General features: G+C 35.5%; 1 protein-coding gene across 2 annotated transcripts in view; it reads left to right on the top strand.

The window, feature by feature from the left end:
* Positions 1 to 13,257, top strand: part of LRPPRC (leucine rich pentatricopeptide repeat containing) — a 92,905-nt gene extending 79,648 nt beyond the window's left edge. For both annotated transcript variants that reach the window (XM_027903593.1, XM_027903595.1), the window contains exons 32-38: positions 1,073 to 1,277; positions 3,210 to 3,349; positions 3,512 to 3,627; positions 6,412 to 6,486; positions 8,076 to 8,160; positions 11,345 to 11,487; positions 12,795 to 13,257. In XM_027903593.1, coding sequence (XP_027759394.1) covers positions 1,073 to 1,277; positions 3,210 to 3,349; positions 3,512 to 3,627; positions 6,412 to 6,486; positions 8,076 to 8,160; positions 11,345 to 11,487; positions 12,795 to 12,851 — 821 coding nt within the window. In that variant the 3' untranslated portion in view covers positions 12,852 to 13,257. The remainder of the gene's footprint in view (positions 1 to 1,072; positions 1,278 to 3,209; positions 3,350 to 3,511; positions 3,628 to 6,411; positions 6,487 to 8,075; positions 8,161 to 11,344; positions 11,488 to 12,794) is intronic.
* The last annotated feature ends 221 nt before the right edge of the window (positions 13,258 to 13,478 follow it).

Here is a 13,478-nt window from a genome sequence, read left to right as displayed (position 1 = left end):
GGCATGTTGATGGAGTCTTAAATGTTGTGAATCTTGCCCCTGATATATTTGCTACTTTTTTTTCCCTAAGAAGAAGGAGGGGGGCAGCAAGAAAATTTCCTGTGAAGGAAGGCTAGGCATACAGGATGTTTTTTCTTATTGTCTTGTAAAAGGTAATACTTGGTTTCTGCAGTACCTGAATATTGAATTGGAATGCTAATGCTGTGGAGTTCATGTGGGTGTATATTATGTTAGAAGTGTTATCCCTTGGTATTATAATTATCATCTGTGACTAATCCTGCCTATACTGGTAAGGAGTAAGAGATTTTTACCAGAGGGGCATGTCTTTCTGTGTGTGTTTGCTCATGTATAACATAAATTGACAAGAATTCTGCTTAGAGAAATGAGGGTGACTTCATCTGCTCTGGTTTGGAGAATTTGTGCCAGATGGACAGGAGATCTACTTTGTGTTTGTAACATAGGTAATTGCTGTAACCTTTGGAGTTTTTGAGGTAACTGCTGAGTTGTAAGTTTTTGTTCTTATTTGGAGGCTTGTGTCCTATACTTGTATTTAAAAATTAAATTTTGGGAAACAAAGTTTCGATGCACACTTCAAAAGACAAATCTCAATATTATACTTCAGCAGTTTCAATAATGAACTACATTTTTAAACTGTATTTGTTCTTAAGTATTCAACATTTTTTGTTTTTAATCAAGAAAACTGATTATAGTTTTGAGAAAAAACAAACCAAAAAGGTCAGGACTTTGAAGTCGTAAGGAAGAAACATGTATAGCTTAGCTGATTTTTTTTAAGCTGGTTACTAAAAAAATACTGAAATCTTAAAAATAACTTAATGCTTTTTATTTATTAGATATTACAGAATTTTAACCTAAGTTACTGTTGAAAGTTTTTATTTGTATGTGTATATATTCAAGTTGAAATTCACTGTAGTGGTTTTGGGGCTGAAGTCTGCCAGAAGAATTTTTTTCTGTACATGTGTTTTAAACGAGTAGGATTAATGATACCAACAGCGCAGTTGCCTTCTGAACTAAAATCTGATTTCTGCTTCCCTTGTTTGTTTACCATTGTTAGATGCCTTGGCTGTTTTAAAAGGAACGCTTGACAGTGGTACATCGCCTTCTAGACCAGCAGTTACTGCTCTCATTCAGGCTCTGGCAGAAAAAGGAGATCTAAAGAACCTCCAAGCACTTAATAACATGCTGGGAGACACCACCAAATCAATTGGCCTCCCTGCCTCACTAATGGCTAATGCTATTGCATTGGCTCATTTGAAAACGTAAGTATTTCTAAGAGTAGTGTATGTAATTCTTTTCTGCAGAGTGGTGGGAAATCTCTTACATTATCCATTTAGTTCTGTTTCCATTCTTACACTGTCCTAGATGTTAAAATTCTGGTCAAGTTGAGTGTGCAGTACAGTTCTGTTCTGGTTTTGTTTCCCAAACAGATTTGGGGCTGAAAATAATTTAGTGAAATACAGGGATAACTATGAAGCATTTGGGAGAGTATAAAGTCTTCTCTGGTGCCATAGTTTAGCTTTCACACCTTTGTTCTAATGTACCTGTAAAGAGTGCCCTTGGTGTTAGATCAAAAGCATCTATGGAATCTGAATGTAAAATTGAATTACTTCATCAATGTAAACGTAAAATAATCTTGGAATTTAGCACCCACAGATTATGTATATAAGACTTGATTGGAAACAAAAACCTACTCTACCTGCTCCAGTATTGAAATGACGTGACAAAGTATTCTTGTGTTTGCCTTCAAAATGTGAAAGGTATTTTTTTGGGGGGAGCCAGCCTTCAGGAATCCTACATGTTCTGTTATTTTATTTCAAACTAGTTTCTTGAGGTAGACCCTCCCCCTGAGTCTGACTCTGCAGGAAAACTGTAGAACCCTGTAGTACATCACAAATACCCAGTTGCCTCAGTTGTGCCACACCAGAGAGAATAGTCACTGGAGTGTTTGGAACAGCAAGAAGACTTAAATTGAAGGAGAACCATGCAGGCCTATTCCAGTAGTGAACTTAGTATATTCCAAACACTGAAAAATCATTCTGTGTGTAAAGGACTGATCCTGTAACTTTTTAGATCTGGGTGGTCCTTGGCACACGGTCCTAGTGCACGGACTTTAAATTAAACACTTCAGATAGGAGAGATACTTCAAGATTTGTCTTATAAACTATATATTCCTTTATTTCCGTGTCATAAAAGTGTTGCAAAGTCAGGTTGTGTTCTTGAGATGTAGAATGGTGACAAGAATAAATAAATAAATTGCTATATGCAGGCAGAGGTTATTTAAGCAGCATCAACTTTTCCCGTACTAAAAGTAACTTGGATGAATGAAGAGACTTAGCAGCATAAATAATACACATCCTGTATATTCTTAAATACCTTGCAGTCTGTACCTTGAGAACTCTGAAAAACAGGTTCTTACAGATATTTTTAATATGTGTTCAGCTACTGGTAGGTTCATGTTTCTGGTACAGTTTTCGAAGCGTTTTTCATAGCTCTCAAATGTGCTGTGTTTCTGCTTCACCTAAAAGCATTCATCGTGCTCAGATTTCTTTTTCAATTAAATTAGTTTTTAGAGTGGACTGATAAGAGATGTTGTCATTTGAATATTTTAGAATGCTGAAAGTAGAGGTTACACTTTAGTGAATACTTCCTGCATGATTTTATTAGCATTTGCTCTACTTAAGCCTTAAGATTAAAAGCATTTAGATTAATGTAATGACCAAATGACATTTAGGATTGTCTTTTGCATCCAAAAAAATAGGCATTGGAAATATCAGGTAAATAATTAATTGAATAGCATAAAAAAAACCAACTTATGTTGCGTGCATTAATTATTCAGATACCCTCCATTAATGTTTGGATTTTGCCTTCTGGGTTTGCAGGACACATTTTCCTAAAGCAGCAAGCTGAACTCCTCTTTCTTAAGGAGGAAAAAGTGTGTCCAAAATACTTAAACTTTGTACAGGGCAAAGGTCATTAAAATTTTTATGTATGGCTTAATTTATTCATTCGGTCATAAATGATTTCACTTTTGCAATATCTAAATTAAATAATTTTTTCCATTAATATTTTGCTATCAACTGTTCCTGGGAAATGTAAGCTTGATATAGAAAAAAAAAACTTTAATATAATTGCTTCCTTAGGTTTAGAAATCTTGATTTCAGAAACTGAGCCAGTTCAATCTCTTTTCCTAGCAATGACCTTGATGCTGCTGTGGAATACCTTGAGCCTCTGCTTATCTCTGGTGCACAGAATCCTGATCAACCTGTCAGAAGTATTTCCTATTTGTTAAGAAAAGTGTCTGAGGAAGGATTAGAACCAGCTTTGGAAAAATGTAAGTTAATTGCAATGATATTTAAATATTCTGACTAGACAGAGGTGTTATGAAAGAGCTATTACATGTAAAACCTGCTCAGTCAGCATAAATCATGCCTGTGAAGTTTACAAAAGTGGCTTTTCAATCAAAGATTTTCCTTATGTACCCATCATTTTGCAGTTGGTGTGATGGCAGAACGACTGGCCAGTCAGTTTGGAATTTACAGACCTGTCACAGATCTTTTCCTTCAGTATGTCAGTGCAGACAGAGTGGATGATGCCAGATCGTTGATACAGGTAATGACATAACAAGAGAGGTACAGAAATGCTTAGAGCTCTTCAAAGGTTAACTGAGAAATTGTCAGAAAGAGGTGTTGTATAGCACAGGCTGGTACTGGTATGCATTTGAATTACAGTGTGAGTAGCAGTGCACAGTTTACACTACTCCAAACCGTGAGCTGCCATCAGTACTCTACTACTGATAGCAGTAGGGGGTGCCAGAGTCAAAGGGGGTTTGTCTTCCAATACCGGGAAGGAAATAAATCAAATATGCAAATACTTTTGTAAGTTTCCTGCAAACCATTTCCTTGCAACTTCTCACCTGATTTCTTAAGTGCTGTCAACATAATACCTTTCAGCTGTACAGTTTGCAAAACAGAAGCAGGCAATGTGTGCTTTTCACGGACTTGGTTGCTATAATATTGTAAATGCTGTATTCAGAGTTTAAGAAGAGCTCAGTTTGCTTTCTATTCGTTTGAGGGTCACAGATGCATTAAAACCCAAATGTTGGTCTCTGGGTCGCAGTCTCAGCTGAGTTAGGAATTGAAACAGCTGCGTTCATGCCATTTGTAGAGAGCTCAAGGCAAAGACAAGCAGAGGTGGGACGAACTGTGAGTGCTGGGAGCTGCTCTGGCAACATTCACAAACAGACCCTGTCAGGGACGCTCATCCGAGCAGGTGGCAGTCCAGCAGTCATGCCGATGTGTGCACAGCCTCCTGCCTCAAATTGAGGCCTCTTATCATCTCCTAGTAGTGCATGCTACTCATTTACCAGTTCTTAAGTATTTTAAACTGTTAAAGAAAAAGCTCTGCTCCATCCATCAGATATTCCAAGACCGTTTTTTGAGCAGAATGCATACCGAAAAATGTGTTTGGTTACTTCTGCTACAGCATGAGCTTGTATTATTTGTATGTTCCCTTACTTTGTTTATTGCTTTGCCTAGCTGGTCATCTGAGTATTGAATTAAAAGGAGACTCTACAATTTTGATATAAAACCCTCTTGGGAACATCAAAAGGAAAAAAAAGATCTCAAGTTATTTTACTCTTCCTAATTTTTTGATTGAAATTAATGCAATAGAATGAGGAAATGAAAATTAATTACAGTTTCTTGGTTTTGGTGAAGATACAGGTTTTTGCATTTTTAAGTAAAGTCTACATCTTCTTAAAATTTTCCGAAATGTGGCATATTTGTTTGTATATTCCTAAAACTTACTACAACAGCATCCAAACATTGGAATTAAATTCATGGCTACAGCGTACTTTAAATAACATTGTATACGCTGTATCTTGGGAGAGAATTTCTTCATGTGAAGAATACTTGGTGCTTAGTGGATATTCACAGATAAACTAGAGTTGGAAAACTTCTTGTATATGAGAAAATTTGAATTTTATACAGCGCAGGAAAAACTTTGAGCTGTGTTAAACATTTGTGACTGCTGTGTAGATCAAGTATTCTGATAGCTAACTAGAGATAGGAATAATCACTCTCCATTGTTTTTTTTTTTTTTGAAAAGTAAACCACAATCTAAATTAACTGTTTTTCTTGTAATAATCTGAAATATTAGTATATACATGGAGACTCCTTGCTTTCAAAAATGAATCTGTTGAAAAGTTCATGAAAGAGCAGCAGTGTCTTTTGTACTGTCTGTAGAGAGAATGCTTTTGCTGCTGAAAGTCAAAAGTGGTTTGATATTTTTGATGTGGAAGGGGCTGCGGTAAACATTTCTCCAACTGGACTCTTTCTTCTCAGAGCATCTACTGGCAGTAGATGAGAATGGTGGTAAAATGTTGCAAGTTTCTCCCATCAATATTTTGCCTCTATTTAGCAACATAAAGCCATTTTTTTGTCAGAACACTACGGGTACATTTTTGTCTATTTGCCTGATGAAATGTGGCTTCACACCTTCTCAGTTGGACCTTAAGGACCTTGTCGAACCATATTTCACATACAGAACATTCATAATGACATAACCCAAAATTTCTTGTTTGGATATGTCTGCAACACTAATTGATTGTAGGAAACTCATGATATGTGTATTTTTATATGCACAATATTCTTTTTTCCTGTGCCTTTTGGTACTGATATACTGCAGCTGGTAAAAAAAAAAAGAAGCATTGTGCATTGTAAGAGTTTTAAGACTGACACCTTTGAGGAACATACACTAAATATTGTCTTGTATATTTTATTTTGACCTTGTTTCTATAGTAAGATAGATTTTTGATTTTTATCTGGTCTGTCTCAAACTTTTCTAAGTTCAACTTCTCTCTCAAACACTGTCTATTGCAGTTAAAGCCTTTTATAAAATAGAGAGATTGAAATCAGTCCTTTGTATGCATAAGTGTAGGTAATTATACTTTAAAGAGAACTTGCTTTGTACATTTTAATTTTTATAAAGAAACGAGCAGTTATCTCCCTGACACCTTATTAAATGTATAATTAACCTTATGATCCCTAGCTCACTTGTGAATGCTTGGCAGTATAATTGGCGAGGAATAGTGTTTCTCTTTTTCATTCTTTTGCAGTCCTAAATCTCATTTTTGTGGTATGTTGAAGTATTAGTTTAAGTCTTTCCCTCATTGTTTTAAACAAACTATACCTACCATTTTAAAAATGTTTACCAAAGAGGTGCATGGTGGTGGGTTTTTGGCTTTTCTTTTTCAATCTGATGGTCAATTATTTACCCTGTAAATAGGTAATATGTTAGGATATTATTTTAAGCATCTGTAATTGGAAATTTTCACCTTTTTGTTTATTACTAACCTACTCATGTCTGCTACATTAATAATTTTTTTTTCTTCAGAGGTGTGGTGCAATAGTTCAGGAGAAGAGAACTTTAGGGAGTTTTATGTCTAGAGCGGCATCCAAACCTGGACAGGTATATTTTTTTTCATGTCTATAATTTTGTACGTAGAAGAATACGATTTCATCAACCTTTGTTAAAGTGTTTTAGATCTTGAACTTCACAGTTGACAGCTTTATTGGGTTTCTCAGGGAGGGGGGAGGTTCATTTGCAGAGCTGGTTGCATTTAAAGGAACAGTTTACGTTATGGATCACGATGGAAAGGAGGGTGTATTTAATAATTTCTGTTGTTTCAGTGATTTCTTACATTTTTGATGTTACACAGTATATCCTATAAACATTGTGCTTTAAATGTTTTACTGCATTATCCAGTTCACAACCTGGAACTTCTTATTTTATTGGCTACACTGTAGGAATACAAATGCAAGTTAAAACCGCCCTCTCCCTCTAACGATAAAAATGCCTCTATGTTTACGTTAAAAGACACATTTCATATCATTTGTTATGGTGGTTTGGACAGGTATCTGGTTTGAGCATCTGTTTGGATTCCTGGCTTTGTGCTCATTCCCTATAATTCAAAATGCTCTCATTGATGTTCTTGTTCTACTCCTACCCCTCCCTCCTCTCAAGGCCCTTCAAAGTAAACAAAAAACCCAGACAAACAACCAAAAAAAGACAAATCAAGCACCTCCCCCCAAACAAACAAATACCCTAAAAACAAACAAACAAATACCCTAAAAACAAACAAACAAAAACCCCAAATCCAACCTTGAACAACAATAATAAAACCAAAAAAAAACAAACCAAACAAACAGAAACACAAAAAACCCACCCCAAAAACCACACATGCATGCAAAACTACACTGATTTTTCTTTCATAGATGAGCAGCATCAGGAGACACACAAACTAGAATAAGTATTTTTCAAATGAGGGAAATGCACATTTATGTTTTGTGGAAATTAACATTTGGTACTCAGAGATTGAAAGTTCTTCTGTTGAAGTGGGGATGATAAATATGATTATAATAAACACTATCATTTGGTGTCTGTAGAAGGAACTAAAAAGCTTGAATGTTTTTAGTTTGTCAAGCAGAAATTTTAGTAACACTTTGAAGTTAGTAGTATGTGATAAAGATGTTAATAATTTCAATAAACTGTTTTTAATTCCAAGACCTGAGAGGATTTGAAACTGGAATCAGAGGTTGAGGGGGGGAGTCTCCAAATTTAAACATATTAGTTAGTGATCTGATGCTTTTTAAGCACTGATCATAGCTACCATTGACCTCTAGGTCAATGAAGGCTGCTGAGTGCTTTGCAGTTTTTTTTAATTGGTTGAAATCCTTACATATTCTCATTAATACATTAATTGCTTACTTGGAAAAAAAAGAGACAGTAATATTTAGGCTTCTTGAATATGGATTTTAGTCCCATATGATATTAGTCACAAATTTTGTAACATTTCTTTTATTATTTCATTTCTGCATACAGAATTTTGAGAAGGAAATTATTATGTCTCCTTTCAGTCGCACAGGTCCATTCCTTTATATCAGTACACTTCATTTCACTTAAAAACTGTGAAATCATTGTTCTACGTTTGGTGATTCTGGTTTGTTCTTTAAGATTTCAAGTTAATGTTCTTTTTGTCTGTGCATTAAATTTCACAGGCAAAGGTGATTGAAAGACTTCTAGAACTGATTCCTGAGCATCTAGATCCAGAAGTGGCATACCGTTACCTCTTGAGATGTTACGGTAATTTACTCTCCTTGGAATAGGTTTTTTTTTTTAGTAAGAACTCTTGAGACATTCAGAAAAGTCATGGAAAGAGTCATAAAGATGTGCTTGAGTATCTGAGGTTTTTGTTGTTTAAGTCTGTTGGGTCTGTGTGCTATCCTGGCTATTAGGATGGAAGAGCAACCAACACATAGAGGATAAGCAGAGGCTTCATGGAATAAAAAGGAGTCCATCCTAACCCATGGAGAAAAGTACTGTAGAAATGAATAGCTTTTAAAATGAATCTAGCTTTTTTCCCAGAAAACATGTAGGAAGTATACTGGGTCCTTTTTGTGTGTGTGTGTGTTCAAAAATTGTAAGTGACCAGTTGTATAAGTAACATGAAAGGACTCTACTTTTATTAGTGTAGATTTTTATACATGTTGTAATTTAACCATAGTTACTATTCCAGATGCCTTCATTTGAATTTACATAAATAGTTGATTTGAAGTGCTCATCAGTTCTCTTTATAGTTAAAGTCAGAAATGAGCACCTCTAAAAAATCAAATTTCATTAATTTGCAAGACTCACTCTTCAAAAACCAGGACATACAAGCCCCTATGGCAACACTCAGTTGGAAGCTTGCACCTCTGTGCTGTAGAGTTCTTTGCTTTGTGTACTCTATCATCTTCCAGTTTTATTGCAGGGATTAAATACTTTCCACATGTGTGAATCAAAAAAATACAATGACGGAAGTCCTTGTGCTCCAGTCTATCACAGAGGAGATAAATAGGAATAATTAGGTAAAATACTTCAAATTTAAATCCAAGGTCTATTGTTAAAGGAATACATCCTTTATTATATTTGAATCAAGTTATAGAAGTTCCCATGATGTGGTATCTAACTTAGAAAATTTGCTTGCTTAGAAACATTCCAAATAGCAATCGCTACCAAAATCGTTTAGCCCTGTAAGTTTGTTCACAGCAGGGTAAATTTTCTAACACGTTTCTATATAACAAAAAATGCCCTTCTGTCACCACCTCTGTACTTGCTGCTTTACACTATCATTAGCTCTTTGCTGCTTTTACCTCAGTACAAATTCTGTAAGTGAACTAATGAACTTTTTCAGTATCCTTCCCAACTACCTCATAGTACAGCAGTTTCACAGAGAGATTGCAGAGAATCAGTCACTTGCTCTGTTGTCCCTGAAAGAGTGATTAGAGTGTATTCAACATGTGAAACCACACTGTTATGTGAACAGATGGCTGCTGTGCTCTCTTTAGGCAGAGATGAAGGTGGCTCATAGCAAGTTCTAGAGGAGACATTCAGTACCAGCATGGACAGTTTTAAAAGCTGTTCTCAGGTTACTCTGTGCAAACATCTCACCTGTATGAGACATTGATCACTTGACTGTTAAAGTGATCATCAGCAAAATGTTTAGTGCAATTGAAAAATCAGAAGTCTGTGCTCAGGTTTTTTTCTAGCCACGAGGGGTAGAAATAAGGTATTTTACATAAAAGAAATTTATATATATATATATATCTTAAAATTAATGAACTTTCAAACATGATTTCTTATTTTGGGCCAAGTCCCACCTTGTATTACCATAATTTTCAAGAGAACAAATGATTCTCCTTTCAGGCCATTGTTATTTTTAATTAGTTAGAAAGGGGAATGAAACATAACAGAGTACCATTACTACAGTTTCTTGCTGTTGCTAGATATCAAAATAAATAGACAAATAAAATTATAATTGTTTATATGTTTAGCAGAGATATAATAGAGTGTAGGTGACAGCTGAAAGAAGTCTGATCATATATCAGATGTCTGTGACAGAACAAATAAAAGCAAATTTACTTCTTTCCTTGTCCTGCGATGTGATCCGCTGCCAGGGCTAGCTTTCCTTTATCTGGTGAGATGCATAATCCTTTGCTATATATCTTCTAGAAAAAAGAAATATGTAAAATCACATTTGTGTGGTCCATTAAATGCAATCTAAGTATTAGCTCTTTTTGTTGGTGTTTCCCGTACAATAAATCTATTTTAAAGAAATAGAAAGTGAACTATTTCTATTATGCTTTCATTAAGCCGTCATTTCCTGCAGTTTTTGCAGTAGCCTCCCACGTTCAAAAAGGAGCTCAGCCGCTTGCCAGATGTGAGTGGGAAGCTTTTTCTCACGAGAAAGGGACACAAGCTATCCATTTCTGCATAATTACAGCTTTTTTCTTTCCTTTTCTTTATGAACCATTGTTTCTATAGCCCCTGTGGTTGCGAAGATGGAGTTTCCAAATGCGAACAACTAAAACCTAAGACAGCTCTCATGCTGTAGGTGTTTGCATTTTTCCCAAGCAGCACAATGAATTCAACTGGACATGATGGCTTTCATGTTGTTCACAAGGTGCTAGGAACAGTTGTACTGTTTCTAGGACCCTGAGGGCAGCAGTGAAACTGTCAGGGGTCACTTACCTTTCATCCTGATGCTTCTCAAGGAAATATCCGAGCAGCAGAGAAGTCGATGGTTAAGCATGAGTCAATGTAGTAGGAGGAGTTCCTCCCCTCTCCCACTTCAGAGGAAGGAGAGGGGAGCTAGAAGTGAGTACTGCTTTAAATAAATGAAGAATGGATTAGTTAGAACCTGTTGGAGGGGATGGTGCCTTTCATGGAATATCCAGAAAAATGTTGTTGGTTATTTAAGTAATTTAAGGTTTGTAAGGAGTTAGTAGGTCAGCAAAACTTTTTTCCTGCTCAGTAGGATAAAATGGATTTTAAATTGGGTTCTAAAATGTTCATATGACCTTTGTTTTGTTTGTTCCATTAGGTTATAGTTTTGATGTAGCCAGCACCTGAAACCGTAACAGTATTCTGCCCTTACTTAAGGGAATTAAGTTCTGTTCTAGAGTCATCTAGGCTAAATTTGGGTGGCTTACGTTGTAGCCTGTGTTTTTATTTTTTATCATTTGTGTCTTTTCACTGTGCAGCTCCTTTGTGGTTCCAGCACATGCTTGAAGGAATTGATTATCCAGCCTCACGCGAAAAGGAATGGCTGTGTGTTCTGTTGTCTGATGTGAATTGTCAGTAGGATACAAAGAATATCCAGAATATTGTATATTACAATACATAGAGTGTGTTTTGGCAAGTAGTAGGAATACATGACATCATGGAAGCAGGTGAAAAGAGAAACAAGTAACCACTGGGATTTTTTGGGTTTTATTTTTCTCCTCAGAATTGGATGGGGATGTTGCATCTGTAAAGGCTGTGTATGAGAAAACAAAAGCGAAGAATATACAGCTGCATGAGCTATCTCTGAAGTCTTTAGCAGTTTTTCTGAAGAAAGTAGGAGAGCCTGTCCCTTTCACTGAACCCCCTGTGAGTATTTCCTAATTAAGAAATAGATCTGCAGAGTTGTGTATGTTCAGTGTTAGTAAAACAAATTGCATGAATAATTAAATAGGGACCAGGTCTCTGCAGAGACTCCTCAAAGGAGGTAATGTATGAAGTCCTGAGTGTTGTAGGAGCTGTAGTAATCTTGCACTGGATTTGACTTCAGGAAATAAAACCCCTTGGGGCTTACGATATTTAAGCTACCTCATTGTTATCAGGCACTCATCTACAGGTGTACCTTTATCAAATTTCCTTGGGGCATTTATCTAAGCAACTCAACTTGAAAAGACTCATAGAATGGGTATTTCATTAGCAATTAATGGCTTTTAGGTTTCATTAATTACCTGTTTTGTGTCTAGTACAAGTTACTGCACTAGGAGACTGGGATTTTAGAACTGTAGGAATTATTTTCCTCCTGCAGTTTTGCTTCTAGCTGCCTGGCCAGCATATGTATGCAACTGTGCAAATACATGTTACTTGAGGGTGGCAAGTGGCGTGACGCTTAATCTGTCAGGACGGCAAATAGCTGTACATAATTTCTTTTTCTGAAAATCTATTTGTACCATTTTTACAAAGCAGATTTTTAAGACTTACTGTATTTTCTCCCTCTAAGCAAATTTTTAATTGCTATTTTCTCGCCACTTTTTATATTCTAAAATAAATGTTTTTCTGTGGTTCTGTAAAGACCTGATTATATACTGTTTCTCCATATTGCTTCATGATAAATATGATTTTCTTTTCTACTTTTATAGAGGATTGGAAAAAATTTGGCATAAAATATGGGGTTTAGCCTTTCAGCAGCTATGGTGTGTTTTTCTGCAGCTTTGACATAATTTAGAATCTACTTATTTTTTTGACTGTGAATTTAAAACCTAGAATGTCTGTTTCTTATATGTAGCTAGTAAAAATAAGCGTGTTTTTTTCAAGTCAGAGATGATTCATTTTCTGATTTCCCTGTTCAATTTTTCTCTAAAGCAGCTTGGTCTTTAAAAGCGTCTCAATTTTTTTGACACAATTGCAGATTGCAGTTAAGAAGTATTTTCATTTTAAAAATGAAATTGATTATATTATTGCATTTAGTAAGAGAGGCTTCATTATGCATTTTTGGCAAGGTTTTCCTTTTCCTTTTATTCACTCTCTCTGATATTTCTCTTAATTATACAGACTTCAATACAGATCTAGTTTTGCATGACAGAGAATAATAGATTTTGTCAGGACATAAGACTTTGTTCAGAATTAGTAACTTTACAGTTGAAACAATGTTGAACTTGTTTATTCTACTCTATTTATAGGAGACATTCAAGTTTTATGTGGAAAAATGGAGGAACAGAAGACTGGAAGCATCGTGAACAGACGGTTTTATGATTTAGTTGTTTATGAAATTGTTTAAATATTACATTCAATAAAAAAATTAAAAAGCATGTTGTCATGTGTAATTTTTAATTTAAGTCTGTGACTAACAGCACTTTCCATAACTGCAATTGATAGAAACATTCACTAATAGAAATGCTGTTAAAATTGCTGATGTAATATCAAGATGCAGCCTTCTAGGATGTATGATCTGCTATAACTTCTGCTGTCTTTCTGCTTGTGTTGATTTGTCCAATGTGTGTATATCGAGAAGGTTGCTGGAGGGCTGTGTAACTGTAAATGAAGCAGACTGTCCTATCCTTTGTTGTTCTTTGCCTGGTCAATGTACTTTGGGTGAAACTATAAGGGTAAGGCACGTCATCTTCAGGATTCAGCTGTATCTACGTAAAAAATAAATATGTTTTTATAAGTTTTCTCCCAGTTGTACTTTCTTGTGTTAAGTATCTTGTTATGGTGTTTGATATTACATGGAAGGAGACACAGCCTCTTACACTGGCTTGTGTGTTGTAGTTCTATAGCATCTTCAATTCATTCTCATAACTGTTGGTCCAGCTAATTTTATGGGTACAAGAACTGTGTATCCATGCAAACATGCCCTTTAAACA

Source organism: Empidonax traillii, unplaced genomic scaffold, assembly GCF_003031625.1.
Source record: "Empidonax traillii isolate 1590-97213 ecotype Southwest subspecies unplaced genomic scaffold, ASM303162v1 scaffold984:size454904, whole genome shotgun sequence".
NCBI lineage: Eukaryota > Metazoa > Chordata > Aves > Passeriformes > Tyrannidae > Empidonax > Empidonax traillii.
This window is presented reverse-complemented; position numbering and strand designations above follow the sequence as displayed.